Source organism: Geosmithia morbida, assembly GCF_012550715.1.
Source record: "Geosmithia morbida isolate 1262 chromosome Unknown scaffold_11, whole genome shotgun sequence".
Lineage (NCBI taxonomy): Eukaryota > Fungi > Ascomycota > Sordariomycetes > Hypocreales > Bionectriaceae > Geosmithia > Geosmithia morbida.
The window spans coordinates 393,447-408,331 of record NW_023336198.1 but is presented as its reverse complement, the minus strand read 5'-3'; the positions used below and the strand labels follow the sequence as shown (position 1 = coordinate 408,331).

Sequence of the window (14,885 nt, the reverse complement as noted above, 5' to 3'; positions counted from 1 at the left end):
AGAGAGAAAGAGAGAAAGAGAGAAAGAGAGAAAGAGAGAGAAAGAGAGAGAGAGGATGGAGAGAGAGAGAGAGAGGTCCGTCCCACTTTCGCTTTCCATCTTGACACATGCATATCTTCATCACCTCGGAGAAGAATCATTCATGCCGTAGTTGTGGCTGCCGGACCAGACAATACAATGACACCCAGCGACGCAAGGACTTCAACTCTAGCCGGCGGGCTGAGACCGCGTGGTCAGCGTGGACCGAGATCGCGAGCATGTAGGTTGCCTCCCCTTCCCCTCTCGGTATGCTCTCCACCCAGACGGAATCGTGGCTAATTATGGGAGATGGGAAACACAGGCTCCGAGTGCAAGAGGCACAAGATCCGCTGCGACATGCGCCGCGGTGAGGATTCATGCGTACGCTGTGTACGGACAGGAATTGACTGTTTCCCCTATGATCCTACCCAGAAGTTTCTCGACGAGCAGGAGTCGTATGTCCTCTTTTCTCTCTCTCTCTCTCTCCCTCCCCCCCTCTCTCTAACTCTGTCTGTCTATCTGCCTGCCTGCCTGCCTGCCTGTCTGTATATCTCATATCTGATGTCGTAAACACCCAGAACTAACCTCCTGTGTCTTGTTCAGGTGGAAAGCGAAAGCAACATCACAGATCCGTCAACTCCAGGCAGCTGTGGGGACGCTACTTGAGCATTCGCAGATGCCCAGCCTCGACGGTTTCGACGCCGGAGAGACGCCAACAGTGCAAGCGACAGGACCGGCATCAGGACCGGAGAGACGCGGCAAGCCGGCCGCATCGACAAGCCCAGCCGACTCAGCCCTGGGCAACGTATCGGCAACGGAATCCGTCATCGCGCCCTACGATGCGTGCGACCACACCGTCCAGGAGCGCCGGGCCGACGACCCAGGACTCGTGCAGGCACCCATGAGCAATCTGTACGAGTTGACCGGCAAGGCGGGGACTCTGTGTTCAGCGACAGCAAGATGCAGCCACACTGCCCTCGACGACTCGCAGCGGCGGCGGCGACGAGGACGACAACAGCCACAGCAACAGCAACAGCAACAGCATCAGCAACAACATCGGCAACAGCATCAGCAGCAGAAACAGCAGCAGCAGCAAGATGATGGTCAGGTTCAGAAGCCTAGCCACCAGGACAGCAACGGCATGGAAGACGACCTGATATCGCGCGGGGTACTATCGCTCCAGCAGGGCGAGCGGTTCGTGGCACGTTTCGTGGACCATCATAACCCTCTGCTATGGGGTGGCGTGGTATTCCCATACACGCAGCTGGATGAGGTCCGACGGGCATCCGTTCTCCTCTCAACGTGCATCTTCACCATCGCGGCGCTCCACTCCCCCGGAAACGAAGCGGCCGACGACGGCGGCGAGGGCGGAAACGACGACGGCGACGACGACCAAGACAAGGATATCCTGCAGCAGTGCTACGACAGCTTCGTGGCGACGGCGCGCAGCTCGAGCCTGTCGCGCGGCCACAACAACCTGGACGACGTGCGGGCGCTGTGCCTGGCGGCATTCTACCTGCCCAACCTGAGCTGGCGGCTGTCGGGCCAGGCGGTGCGGCTCGCGGCGGAGATGAACATGCACCAGTCGTTCCGGCGGCTGATGCGCGGGGACGCGGGCGAGGCGGAGCGGGTGCGGCTGTGGTACTCGCTGTTCGTCTGCGACCGGCACTTCAGCATAGCGTACGGGCGGCCGTCGGCGATGGGGGACGACGCGGCCATACGCGGCGTGGAGCAGTTCATCGGGCGGCCGACGGCGGTGCCGGGCGACGTGCGCATCTCGGCGCAGGTCGCGCTCTTCCGGATCCTGGGCGAGGCCTTTGCCGAGTACGGGACGGACCAGGCCGACCGGCTGACGGGGCGGGACCTCGACCGGCTGCGCATGTACAACGTCGAGGTCGAGCGGTGGCGGCTGCTGTGGCAGCCCCGGTCGCACGACGTCGACGGCATAGGCGCCTACCCGTCCCAGGGCGTGGTCATGTACTACCACTTCTCGCGCTTCCAGCTCAACTCCCTGGCCCTCCGGGGGGTCCGGTGGCCGAGCAACGAGCGGCTCTGCCTCGGCCGGCGCGAGGCCGCCATGGCCGCCATCTCGGCCGCCATGAGCACCCTCGTCCACGTCCTGGACGAGGCCGACATCCGCCGCTCCCTCTCGGGCGTGCCCCTCTTCGCCCACACCATGGTCGCCTTCTGCGCCACCTTCCTCCTCAAGATCGCCGCCCTATGGGCCCGCGGCGGCGACAGCCTCTCCCAGGCCCTCGGGCTCGGCTTCAACCCGGACGAGATCGTCTCGCTCACCCGCCGGTCGGCCGACATGCTCTCGGACCTGGCCAGCCGCGTCAGCGACAGGCACATCACCCGCCCCATCGTCTCCGGCATCCGCGAGATGCTCCAGCGTCTCACGTCGGCCGACGACGTGGCTGCCGGCCCTGCCGTCGCCCCTCCCGGCCCCGCCGGCCCCGCGACTCGTCACGACTTTGCCTCGCCGCCCTATCCGGCTCTACAGCAGCAGCAGCAGCAGCAGCACCATCATCAGCAGCAGCAGCAGCACCAGGGCGACAGCGGTATCCTTGCTGCTGCTGATTTCGCCACGGTCCAGATGGACGGCGACGACTCCGACGGGCTCGTCTACAATACCGATCTGCGCAGCCTGGCCGGTCTGCTCGAGTACGGGTCAGATCAGTTCCTCGATCCGTTTGTGACTGGAAATGACTTTGGTGGTGCGTGGCCGTGATGAGATGCAGCCTCGATATCGACGCTGCCGCTAGTGACGATGGCTACGAGCGTCCACGCCTCATATATGTGAGGGTGTGTGAGAGGAAGCGCACAGCATCCGATGGCACGATTGGTGGATAGGACGGCTTACTATGATCTACAGATCTGTCATCTGTACAGTACATCACCACTCCGTACATGTATACTAGGCATATCACATCCCTTCTTCATCCCCCCCGCATGCTGTCCGTGCCATCTGCACCCGCCGTACATGGCGACGCCGCCTCTGACACGGTTGTCGTCGCATCTCAAGAGTCCATGAAGGGACCAGGCGCTGAGACCATGGAGACGATCGGATATCAGCTATCCATCACTTCTGGTGGTGCTCCCGACCTTTTTACGGAGAGAGAAGAGCGGGAGTGAAGAGAAACCCAACCTCAACCCCCCCCCCCCCCCCCCCCCCCCCCCCCCCAAAAAAAAAAAAGTAGGATAGGAATCATCGATAAAAATACAGTGATGATAGAGACAGAGAAGAGGTGATCGTGCTCGTCGCTCGAATTCCCCGATGATGATCGACGCGGATGTATCGTCACCGTCTCCGATCGAGGAAACCCAGGCGTACTACCTACTTGCTATGGCGTGATGGACGTAGCATTACGCGTACGTACTCCGTATGTACGGGTAACAATGCATGCACCGTACGTGGATGGAGGAACAGGAGCAGACACGACCTATCCAATGCCCTCTTCAGATGCCGTCTCCCAATCTTGCGTGATGACACGATTACGTTTCAGCGTCATCCAACTGCCCCCCCCCCCCTTCTTCGAATAGAGAGAGAGAGCGTCGGCCATCCCAGGAGGTGAGGCGGAATTCCACCGCACAGGTCGGAGCCGAGGTTGATTAAACGGGATTTACCCAGCTGGCAGGGATCAGAGCCGCTGTCAATCCCGCCGCATCGTCCTCCCTCACCGCACCTGCTACCAAACCCAGCACGAAGCCGGGATGACGGAGAGAGGGGATCGAGAGGGCCGTGGTGGCAACGGACAGTTCTAGGCTGCGTGGGCCCAGACAGATGAGAAGACGGCAACGGTCACGACAGCCTGAGCATCAGGGAGAGAGAGAGAGAAGAAGAAGAAGAAGAAGAAGAAGAGAGGGAGACCCACTCCGGCGCCGAGCATCGGAGGATCAACTGACTCTCGTGATTGGTGCGGCCCAATGACCCTGTTGATCGGAAGTGTATGCGTTTTTGTGTCGACCCCGGTCTTGAATCGGGGTGAGTGGTGTGGTTCCTGGCCCGTGCTGCTCTGAAGCCGTACACCTTACTCGTAATACTCTGTATATTATCCCGTATCGGCGTGAGTGCCAATCATCGCTCGGACTCGTGCTGCTCACATTCTCTCTCTCTCTCTCTCTCTCTCTCTCTTCCTGACAGCTTTCGCTTTTTTTCAGTTGATATGGGAAGACGTGCGGTCAGGGATATATATACAGATCATATATATACAGATCACACTTGCACATACGTATATATAGCTGTACAGATTTATATATATACATGTATATAATGTATACGGATTACCTGTGAGCTGTCTAGTCTCGACTGACTACTATTACAATGCTCCTTGGCAAACCTCGACTCAACCGACAGAGAGGCTCGGATACTTCAACCCAGGATCGATCAATACTCGAGAGCCAGCTCTGGCTTCCTTCTTTTTTTTTTTTAAAAAAAAAAAAAAGAAACAAAACAAAACAGATGAAGGGGTATCATCATCCGTAGTTTCCCCCCCCCCCCCCCAGTAAAAAAAACGGTTGCTTTCCCCACCTCCTTCGCTCGCCCAACGGTGACAGCCTCGGTCCAATTGGCATCTTCGACGTATTCGCAACTCGATGTAGGACTCTGGTCGACTCGGTGGAATCTTGGGTCAGCGTTCGGTGTCGACGACAACAGCGACAGCGACGACTGACGAGGATGGCAAGCTGCAGCATCCCGACGCGCATCGCATCCTGCATCCTTCCCGATGAGAGCTGCTTGTCACTCCTGACCTCTCTCTTCTCTCTCTCCCTCTCTCTTCTCCCTCTCCCTCTCTGTCTGTCTGTCTGTCTGTCCGTCTGTGTCCGTCTTCCCGTCTCTTCTCGGGTCCCACCGCCACTTCACTTGGGTTTTTCGGTCCTGGATACCGGTGCCGCCGTGTCTCGGGTACTCGACCTTTACTTGGGGCTGTAGGGAAGAAGAAGAAGAAGAGAGAGAAAAAAAAAGAAAAAAAGAAAAAAAAGAGAGAGAGAGAGAGACTTGCCCATCCTAGTCCCACCACCCCCTTCTCTTCCCCCGATGGAGAGAGACGAGGGGGAGAAGGAAAGAGTCGTCATGGTCCGGCTCGAGCTGGCTTGGCAGTCAAAAAAATGATCCAGACACACTACTCTCTCTCCGTCTCTCCATCCCTCCAACCCTCTCGGCAGTCAGATGGCAGTCAACGCAGTAGGTAATTGTTATTTTCCATCGTGGTAGTGTACGCAGTCGAGCGTAGTCTGCTCAGCAGAGTGCGACCGTATTTTATCAAGTCCGGATGCGCTGCCGGTGATCCAATTCCTAATTTCCTCTTTTTTAGCTGTTATTTGTTTTATTTGTTTTATTTGTTTTACTTGTTTTTTTTTTTTTTTAATTCCCATTGCCCGACAGACGGACAGAGCCTTTCTTGTTTTTTTCCCCTCGAAATCCCCACTCCCCCCCGGGTTCGGCTTCCTCGTTTCTTCTTCTTCTTCTTCTGCTTCTGCTTCTTCCTCTGCTTCTGCTTCTGCTTCTGCTTCTGCTTCTTCTTCTTACTTGACCTTTCCCGTCTTTCTCCTCTGATATAAATAAAGGGTCGTCACCCCTACTACTTCTACTTCTGACTCTTGCCTCTGCTTCTTCTTCGTCTTCTTCTTCGTCTTCTTCTTCTGCTGCTGCTGCTGCTGCTGCTCTCCCTGATAGACACGCAGCTTTGGGTTGTCGTTCATGTCCCCCTAATTACTCTTTTAGATCCAAATCTTTCCATCACTCTCGCCCGTTTGCTGGCCTTGGAAGTTCTCTGGCTCTTTTCCTTCCTTCTTCCTTCTTCTTTGGTTCTTCCCCGTCTTTGTGTGTTGAAATGATCAGACGCTTCTGTCGATTCCCTGCTTCTCCGAGCAACAAGAACACGTTAGACAGATTCTGAGTTGACTGCTTGTCATCTGATTACTTCCACCCTTCCACTCATCACTTGCCCCCCTTCCCCTCTGTGAGCAATTGTCGAGAGCAGAGTTGTCCGGAGAGGAGGAGAAGAAACCCTCCCCCCCCCCATCTTCACACACACACTCTCTCTCTCTTCTTCCCTTCCTGCAACGACCTCGCAGCGGATCGCAAGAGCCCCCCTCCCTGCCCGCCATGGAACGGGATCTGGAAAAGGCTCATGGTGAGGCTCGCTCGGCAGCGGCATCCTCGTCGGGCACGTCGAGATCGTCCACCGCCTCGGATCCTTCCGTCGTGCTGCACCCCATCCGTACCGATCCGAGTCGGCGCAGCCGCGTCTCCGCGACGGATGCCCGCATCGACGGCACCGACCCGTACGAGAACCTCGAGCAGGCCCTCTCACGCGACACCCGCACCGACGGCGGCCGTGACGGCGGCGAACCCGACGACGGCATCGAGCCTGTACGCACCGCCGCCAGCGCCGCCACCCTCCGTCATCCCGACTTCGAGGTCGTCTTCCAGGACGGCGACCCGGAGAACCCCCGCAACTGGTCTCTCGGGTACCGCGTCTGGATACTCGTCGCCATCGCCTATACCTCGTGGGTCGCCGTCCTGTACAGCACCAGCTATACCTCGTCCGCCCCGGGCCTCATGGCCGAGTTCGGCACCTCCCAGACCGTCACCACCCTCGGCATGACCACCTACCTGCTCGGTCTGGCCACCGGCTGTCTGGTCCTGGCTCCCATGAGTGAGCTGTTCGGCCGCCGGATCGTCTACCTCGTCTGCCTCGCTGCCTGGCTGCTCCTCGTCATCCCCGGCGCCGTTGCCCAGAACTTTGTCACCATCCTCGTCACCCGATACTTCTGGTACGTTCCATCCGTAGGCCGGCACTCCTCCGAGAGGCCCTGCCTCGACCTTCGCCGCCGGAGGCCCATCATCTTGTGTCGTGACGTCTTCTGACATGCCCCCCCCCCCCCAAACAGCGCCTTCTTCGGCTCCGTCATGCTCGCCAACGGTCCTGGCTCCGTCGTCGACCTCTCCCATCCCGACTACCTCGCCTTCACCCTGTCCATGTGGAGCATCGCTCCCATGAACGCCCCCAGCACCGGCGGCATCATCGGCGGCTTCGTCTACCAGTACCTCGGCTGGAGGTGGTCCGCCTGGATCATCCTCATCAGCGGTGCCGTCGCTTTCGGCACCATGCTCACCTGCAAGGAGACGTACGCGCCCACCATCCTCAGGCGCAAGGCTGCCAGGCTTCGCCACGAGACTGGCGACTCGCGATGGTGGTGCCAGTACGACCAGAGGGTATCGACCTGGAACCTTCTCAAGACGAACCTGAGCCGTCCCTTGGTCCTCGCCATCAAGGAACCCATCCTGTGGTTCCTAAACATCTGGTGAGTGCCACGAGCAGACCCCCCGCTCCACGCGCGCAGGCTACAGGCTGACCCATGGCAAAAAGGATGTCCCTGGTCTATGGCGTTCTCTACCTCTGTTTTGTCGCCTACCCCATCGTCTTTTCCCAGCATCGCGGCTGGTCCCCGGGCATCTCCGGGCTTGCCTTTGTCGGTATCGGCGTCGGCACCCTGCTCGCCATCTTCTCGGAGCCCCTCTGCCGCCGTCTCATCAACGGCCAGCCGAGGGATCCCCTGACGGGCAAGCCTCCGCCAGAGGCCCAGGCTCTGGTCTTAGCCATCGGCTCCATCCTCACCCCTGTCGGCCAGCTCGTCTTCTCTTGGACGTGCCTTCCCACCAGCATCCACTGGGCCATCCCCATCGCCTTCGGCGTGCCCTTCTCCCTCGGCAACACCCTCATCTTCATCTACGGCTCCAACTACCTTGCCGGCGCATACGGCATATACGCAGCCAGCGCCCTGTCGAGCAACGCCGTCATGAGGAGCATCTTCGGTGCGACCCTCCCCCTGGCAGGACCCAAGATGTACGAGGCCCTCACGCCGCAGTGGGCCGGCACGTTGCTGGGCCTGGTCGAAGTCACCATGATCCCCATCCCCTTTGTCTTCTGGCGGTACGGTGCCAAGATCAGGGGCAGGAGCAGCACCATCTGCCAGCTGCGCGAAGAGCAGGAGAAGATAAACTCCAAGCGTGCACGCCATCAGGCTAAACTGGTGCGCGAGGCTGAGCAGAACCTATCGCAGCCTTGTTCGGACGCAGAGGAGGGACCCGCTGCCAATCTCAGCACCATGGCAGATAAGAGAGAGTCATCCTAGGGGGGGAGGGAGAGAGAGAATGAGAGAGAGAACGAGCAATCGCGAGGAGATATCGAAAGCAAACATTTTGAATAGGCGAATGCGCACAAGAGTCTTGGCTGGAATATTAATGACGGGGAGGGTTAGGTATATTCCGAGGGAGGTGATTTATGAAGCAAATAGGCATATACGTAAAACTTCCGGGGCATCCGCAGATGTAATAATATAGCATTCTCTCGATCGAAAGCTTCGACGGTCAGTGGCCGCGTAGGGAATAGGGTCGACTCAGGATGACTCGCTCGCCTTTCTAAGCAATTCGACGACGGCCCGAGCATACTCATCACCGTCGCCGGGAACGTCTGCGACGACGACCGTCTTATCCCTCGACTTGAGCCCGCGGGTCAGATGGAGCCTCGACCGGGGCACACCCAAGACGCCGCTCAGGACCTGGATGACGGCCCTGTTGGACTCTCCTTCGCGGGGCTGGGCCGCCACGCAGACATCGATGGCGCTATCTGTGACGCGGTCGATTCCCTCGCGGGCCTTGCTGACTCCCGGCTTGACGCGCAGGCAGAGCTGGAGAGAGCCCAGCGGGGACTTCTTGGATGCTGCGACGAAGCGGACGGCGCTGGAGGCCAGCGGGGGAGCTGCCCCTGACATCGCAGACATCGTCGACCCGGTCAGGGGAGTGGTCGGAGATGCAGATGCCACGCTAGGCTGTCGGCAGCTTGTACGATGATGGCCAGGGACCTCGGAAGATGGATGTGCTGATGTTTCTTCCTCTCGAGACTGATGATGTTATGAGTTCCTGTCCACGGGTAGATGACTATTATGCATGGCATCTGATAAAGGGAAGGTGCAGCGTGGGGCTTAGTTACCTTACCCCAGAGGTAAAAAAAAAAATTGGAAATAAATAATAAATAAATAATTGGTAATAAATAGATAAAAATAAGAGCTGATGACAGGTTCCGCACCCTTCTCTGTCCGCCGGATGAGACCAACTCCATAACATCATTCACGCCCAGTAGCTCAGAACTTCCCGATACCGCATCCGACCGAAGCTCCGTCGACTATTCTCCCATCCCACGACCGACAGCGTCTCCCCGCGCATGCAGCGTGTCTGCTCCCGACACCCGCGATTCCCGACAGGCGCCATGACTTCTGCCTTCAGTGTGCTCCACGGCGCTCCGAGCAACACCGGCCAGCACACGACGACAGGCAGTGGCTCGCTCGACTTCACACTGACAGCTCTCAGCCGCTGGTCGATCCTCAGCAAGCAGCTGCCCGCCGTCGACAAGATCAAGGCGCTGCACGTGTACGACTTTGACAATACGTGTACGCAGCGCGCATCGCAGGTCTTGCTACCCTGATGATTTTCCTCCGGCTGGCTGACGTTCTACTACCATCTGCAGTATTCAAGACACCGACACCGAACCCGTCGCTGTGGCAGGGCCACACGATAGGATTGCTGGCTAACCAGGATGTGTTCGTCAACGGGGGGTGGTGGCACGACAGCCGGATCCTGGCGGCGACGGGCGGAGGGGTCGACAAGGAGGAGCCCCGCGCGTGGGAAGGGTGGTGGAACGAGAAGGTTGTCGAGCTCGTCCGGCTGAGCATGCAGCAGCCGGATGCTCTGACGGTGATACTGACGGGTCGTGGCGAGAAGAACTTTTCCGACCTGGTGCGTCGCATCGTGGCCAGCAAGAAGCTGGACGTCGACATGATCGCGCTCAAGCCGGCCGTCAGCCCGACCAACCAGCGATTCCAGAGCACGATGCACTTCAAGCAGCTCTTCCTAAACGCCCTCATGGAGACGTACCGTGACGCCGACGAGATCCGCATCTACGAGGACCGACCGAAACACACAAAGGGCTTCCGCGACTTCCTGGCCGAGTACAACCGTCAGCAGACGACGTCGCCGACGCGCGGGCCCCTGTCGACGGCCGAGGTGGTGCAGGTGGCCGACACGGCGGCAACGCTGGAGCCCGTCACCGAGGTGGCCGAGGTGCAGCACATGATCAACGACCACAACCTGGTGGCGGCGCGCGACCGGACCAAGACGAAGCTGCGCATCAAGAAGACGGTCTTCTTCACCAGCTACATGATCTCCCGGCCCGACACGCAGAAGCTGATGGACCTGGCCAGGATCCCCGTCAGCTCCGACCTCATCTACCACGGCAACAACATCCTCATCTGCCCACGGCCGTGCCCGGCAGGCATCATGGACAAGGTCGGCGGCATGGGCAGCAAGATGGTGTGGGAGGTCGTCGGCACAGCCTGCTACCAGGACCGTCTGTGGGCCGCATGCCTACGGCCCGTCCCCCAAGAGACGAAATACCACACGGACAACCCCGTCCCGCTCGTCGTCCTGGCCCTCAAGAAGGGTGCCCGTCCCATCGACGCCAGCAAGATTGAGAACTGGGATCCTGTGCCCCCGCACCAGTCCTTCAAGTTCGAGACGACCGTGGGCGAGAAGATGATACTCCGCGTCGAGGGCGACGATCCCCGCGAGGACGCTTACGAGAGCCTCTTTGCCAACAAGAACTCCAAGAGGAAATACACCGGAGGCCACGGTCCCGACGCCGGCGGAGGCGGCGCCGCCGTCGGTGGCGGCGCCGCCGTCGGTGGCGGCGGTCCACCTACCCAACCCCGCGCCGACTCCTTTCCCCGCGGCAGGGGCGGTCGCGGCGGTCGCGGCAGCAGCTTCCAGGGTCGCGGTGGCGGCGGCAGGGGTCGCGGCCGTGGAGGAGGTCGTGGCGGTCGAGGCGCTGGTTTCCACGGATACAAGTCCCTAGACGATGTCGGCGGCGGCGGCGGCGGCGCTGCCGGAGGTCGCGCACGGGTCGAGTACGACGATGCGTACGCCGGAGTGCCCACCGGGCCGAGTGCCCACAAGAGGAGAGGGGGACCTCATACCGGGTCAGGGGAGCTGCACAGCTATTATTGAGGGAACATATCCCTTCCATCTCTTCTTCTTCTTCTTCTTCTCCGTCTATTCAACTTTATACATGTATGGATACTGCTATATAGTAAAGATGCAGAAAGAAACATATATGTCTGAACTAAAAGCAGTAGGGCGTCGGGGGAATAATACCAGGACATGAATATACAATATATATCGGATATATATGGGTGTTTCGATGTTGATTTTGCTTCTTTCACTCTTTCTTATGTATCTTTTTATTCTTCTCTTTTTTTAAGAAAGAAAGAAAAAGAAAAAGGATGGGAAAAAATGGGAAAAAAAGACAGAAACCTTTTATACAATCGCCATATTCTGCTGACATTCGGTAGTGAAACTCTACTCTTTCACCTTTTCCAATCATCATCATACCAAAAAAAATAAAAATAAAAGGAAACCCCTTAAAGGGGGGGGGGGATATCGAAACAAGAATGAAAAGTAAGAGAAAAAAAAGGAGAAAACCTCGTCTATGAAATCTTTTTAACCTAGTTCTACAAAACACTACTCGCTGTCATCCTCATCGCTATCATCCTCCTCCTCAGCATTCTCCAACCAGTCGACAACACACTTGCACTTATCCCTTAGTATGACCATGCCCTCACCCTCGCCAGCCCTGTCATCGGCCCACCAGGCCAGAATACCCTCCTCCTCGATGATGTCGAGGGAATATAGCTGCTGCAGGAGGGCGGCGAGCAGGGTCCCGACACGGCGCACATCCAGCTTGGCAGCCCCCTCAGCGTCCGTCTGGGCGTCTGAGAGCGAGGAGGAGGCCTGACGCAGACCACGCTGCAGGGCGAGCACGAAGTCTGCCTGGTCCGTCTCGGAGGCTCCGTCGCCCACGGCGACCTCGGACACGAACTTTGCCGCGCCGGGGCGCGCAGTCATGGTACGCTCGGCGGCCTTGGCCGGCTCGAGCCCGCCGTTCTCGGGCGTGAGCAGCTCGACGGCGTGGTGGGCAAAGGCGGACGCGATGGCGCGGCGCATCATGGTGTCCGAGGCGTTGTTGGCCAGCCGCAGACCCATGAACTCGAGCTTGGCCGAGTCGAAGTCCCCGGACGTGGCGCACAGTGCGTCGAGGAGTCCCGACACCGCGTCGTGGTGAAATGCCGCACGGACGGTCCCGTCGCCCGACCCGTCCGACGTGAATGACGAGAGGCGCGAGCGCGCACTCGGGTCCAGGTGTGTGGTGTCGACTTCGTCGTCCGAGCCCGAGTCCGAGTCGACGTCTGACGACAGCGTCGACACCGACGATGTCGACACGTTGGCCTCGGCGAGCGAGTATATGAGCGACTTCTGCAGACGCGACGGGTCCTCGGAGTCGGCGTCGTCGTCGTCCGGGTCGACAAAGGCGGCGGCGTTGGTCGACGGCCCCAGCAGCGAAGTGTCCTGCTTGGCAGGCTGGGCCGACCACGTCACCGTCGATACGGACGACCCCGGAGCGAGGGTGGTCTTGTCGGAGACGCGCACGCCGAACGACACCAGGCTGCCCGGCTGGATGGTGCAGTCCCTCCCGATGACGGCCTTGTCGGCCACCACAGCGCGGGTCACGCGCGAGTTGTCCCCCACCGCGGCGCCCTCCCAGAGGAAAGAGTCCTCCAGCACGACGTTTGCGCCAATCTTGCAGCCCCGGCCGACGAAGCTGTTCGACACGGTGGACCCTTTACCGATAGATGCGCCGCTGCCGACGACGGACCGGCGCAGCACGGCATCGCGTGCGCAGTCCACGCCGTCCTCCATGGCCACAGCGCCGTCGCGCGACCGGTAGTTCAGCGCCTGCGCGGGGAGCATGTTGGTCAGCGGGGAGAAGGGTGCGGTCCAGCCGTCCAGGACGTCGCGGCTGATGGCGTCGTACATCTGCAGGTTGCTCGCGCGGGCGGCGTACCCGCCCTTGACGACGTCGGCGTAGATCATCTTGCCGTTGAGCTCCCAGTCCTTGAGCACGCCGTGGAGAAAGTTGCGGCGGGGCAGCTCGTAGTCGAAGCTCTCGGACCACAGAGCCAGCACCTCGGGCGTGCAGATGTCGACCTGCGCGTCCACCAGGTCGGCCCTGATCTCGAAGTCGGTCGACAGCTCCTCGGGCACGGCCGGGTCGAGCATCACGTACCGCTCGCTGGACAGGGCGTTGACCTCGTCATAGTGCAGGCACCGCCCGCTGACCGAGTCGATGGCGAAGATGGGCGTGATGCCCTTGGGCTTGGTGCGGTGGCCGCCGGCCCCGGCGCTGGTGAGCACCATGGTCATGATGTTGGCCGCGCTCTCCTCGCGCCTCTTCTTGTGCGCCGCCAGCACGCCGTCCAGCAGTATGTTCGACACCAAGTCCCCGTGCACCAGAAGGAAGTCGCCGTCCACCAACGACCGCTTGTCCATGTCCCGCAGCACGTCGCCCACCGACCGGGCGTCCGCCACCCGCACAAACTGCACCACGCTGAACGGCGAGGTCCGCGACGTCGTCGCCCACCGCGATCCGTTGACGTACGACTCCACCTGGTCCGTATGCGCGCCGCAGTAGATATACACCTGGTCCACGCCGTTCATCGCCAGGAACTCAAACGTGTATTCGATCAGCGGCGTGTTGGCGAGGGGGAGGAGGCACTATGTCAGGAGGTCAGTTCGATCGATATCCAGGTAGCTTTGCATAGGGAGGGAGGAGAGGGGAGGAGAGGTAGGTCATACTCTCGGCTTCTCGACGGAAAACGGTCGGAATCTATCTTGGAATGAATCGGCGAGGACCTGCGAGGGTGGTGCGAATGTGTCAGATTAGCCATTGATGATTTCGACGGCATGTGCTGCCCGTCTTGGTCTCGGTGCTGCTGGTGCCCCGCCATACCACTGCCTGGAGGTGATCCTCGCTCTTGGTCTCTCCGCCCGACTTCTTCTTGCCCTTGCTGGCACTGGCATTCTTCCCCTTGTGCGACATGTCGGATGCCGTTGCGGTGATGTTTATCGGAGAAAAAGGTCAATGTTCCTTAGTGGGGGAGTGTGGCCAAAGTCATCTTCCTGGGAGCTTGTCTCTTTTGACTCATCCGTCCTCGTCCCACCATGACAAGAGTTTCGTTGTGGGGTAGAGTTTTTCCCGATTCGCCTACGCTGCACTTTTAGTCAGCTCACTTACCCTGTAGTATAGTCTGTGCTCTGTGGCACTCAAATTGCGTGACTAAGCAGCCGAGGGCTGCTGCCGCAGCTCGAGACGACAGACATTATTCAATACGGAGAAGGCGATTTGACACGACGACGTGGAGAATGCGAATAGCCTCTGTCCCATTCAGATCTATTCAACCGCTGCTGACTCCTTGAGTGTTGTCACTTCTATACCCTGATAACGTGCCTCTCACTTATATTGAAGTAAGATCCTCGGTGGAACGCACACCAAGTAGTGATAACGTCAAGATATCCATCAACTTGCAGCACACCAACAACCGAGACAGACGACCAGCATACAATCCGCTAGAACGTCCGGTATCTACGCTAGAACTCTTGCACGCCACCTTCTACTACTACGGAGCAGAATACATTCTCAGCACATTCCCACGATCACCTGTGGCGCATCCCAAGCCTCGCCACGGCATTGACAACTGACACTGACAAGTAGAGGAAAGACGGTAGCAGCCGATGGTCAAAAGCCGACGAGTGGGACAAGAACCGACGTGTTTCAAGAATCCGCGGAATGTCAAGAAGAGAGCAGACAAGGAGCTCAGATGATAGGACAGCTAGCCAAAACAGTTCACAAGTGACATGGTCTCCTCCCCCCATCCCCTCGCCATGTACCGCTTGGAATCGAAAAAGCGGA

General features: G+C 59.1%; 5 protein-coding genes across 5 annotated transcripts; 3 read left to right on the top strand and 2 right to left on the bottom strand.

Moving 5' to 3' along the window:
* Positions 1-177: 177 nt before the first annotated feature.
* GMORB2_1917 (Fungal trans) lies at positions 178-5,918 on the top strand (the record flags this gene model as incomplete). Its single annotated transcript, XM_035463898.1, has 6 exons — positions 178-259; positions 341-473; positions 622-930; positions 1,153-2,449; positions 2,615-2,688; positions 5,912-5,918. The coding sequence occupies 6 exons, from the start codon at positions 178-180 to the stop codon at positions 5,916-5,918; spliced, it is 1,902 nt and encodes a 633-aa protein (XP_035320162.1).
* Positions 5,919-6,127: 209 nt separating this feature from the next.
* Positions 6,128-8,160, top strand: GMORB2_1916 (Sugar (and other) transporter; the record flags this gene model as incomplete). Its single annotated transcript, XM_035463897.1, has 3 exons — positions 6,128-6,798; positions 6,916-7,329; positions 7,395-8,160. The coding sequence occupies 3 exons, from the start codon at positions 6,128-6,130 to the stop codon at positions 8,158-8,160; spliced, it is 1,851 nt and encodes a 616-aa protein (XP_035320161.1).
* Positions 8,161-8,424: 264 nt separating this feature from the next.
* On the bottom strand, positions 8,425-8,808 carry GMORB2_1915 (uncharacterized protein; the record flags this gene model as incomplete). Its single annotated transcript, XM_035463896.1, has 1 exon — positions 8,425-8,808. One exon carries the CDS (start codon positions 8,806-8,808, stop codon positions 8,425-8,427), a length of 384 nt encoding a protein of 127 aa, XP_035320160.1.
* A 485-nt stretch (positions 8,809-9,293) lies between these two features.
* On the top strand, positions 9,294-11,086 carry GMORB2_1914 (uncharacterized protein; the record flags this gene model as incomplete). The annotated part of the gene is made up of 2 exons (XM_035463895.1): positions 9,294-9,474; positions 9,552-11,086. The coding sequence occupies 2 exons, from the start codon at positions 9,294-9,296 to the stop codon at positions 11,084-11,086; spliced, it is 1,716 nt and encodes a 571-aa protein (XP_035320159.1).
* A 513-nt stretch (positions 11,087-11,599) lies between these two features.
* On the bottom strand, positions 11,600-14,015 carry GMORB2_1913 (translation initiation factor eIF-2B subunit epsilon; the record flags this gene model as incomplete). The annotated part of the gene is made up of 2 exons (XM_035463894.1): positions 11,600-13,690; positions 13,926-14,015. The coding sequence occupies 2 exons, from the start codon at positions 14,013-14,015 to the stop codon at positions 11,600-11,602; spliced, it is 2,181 nt and encodes a 726-aa protein (XP_035320158.1).
* Positions 14,016-14,885: the final 870 nt, after the last annotated feature.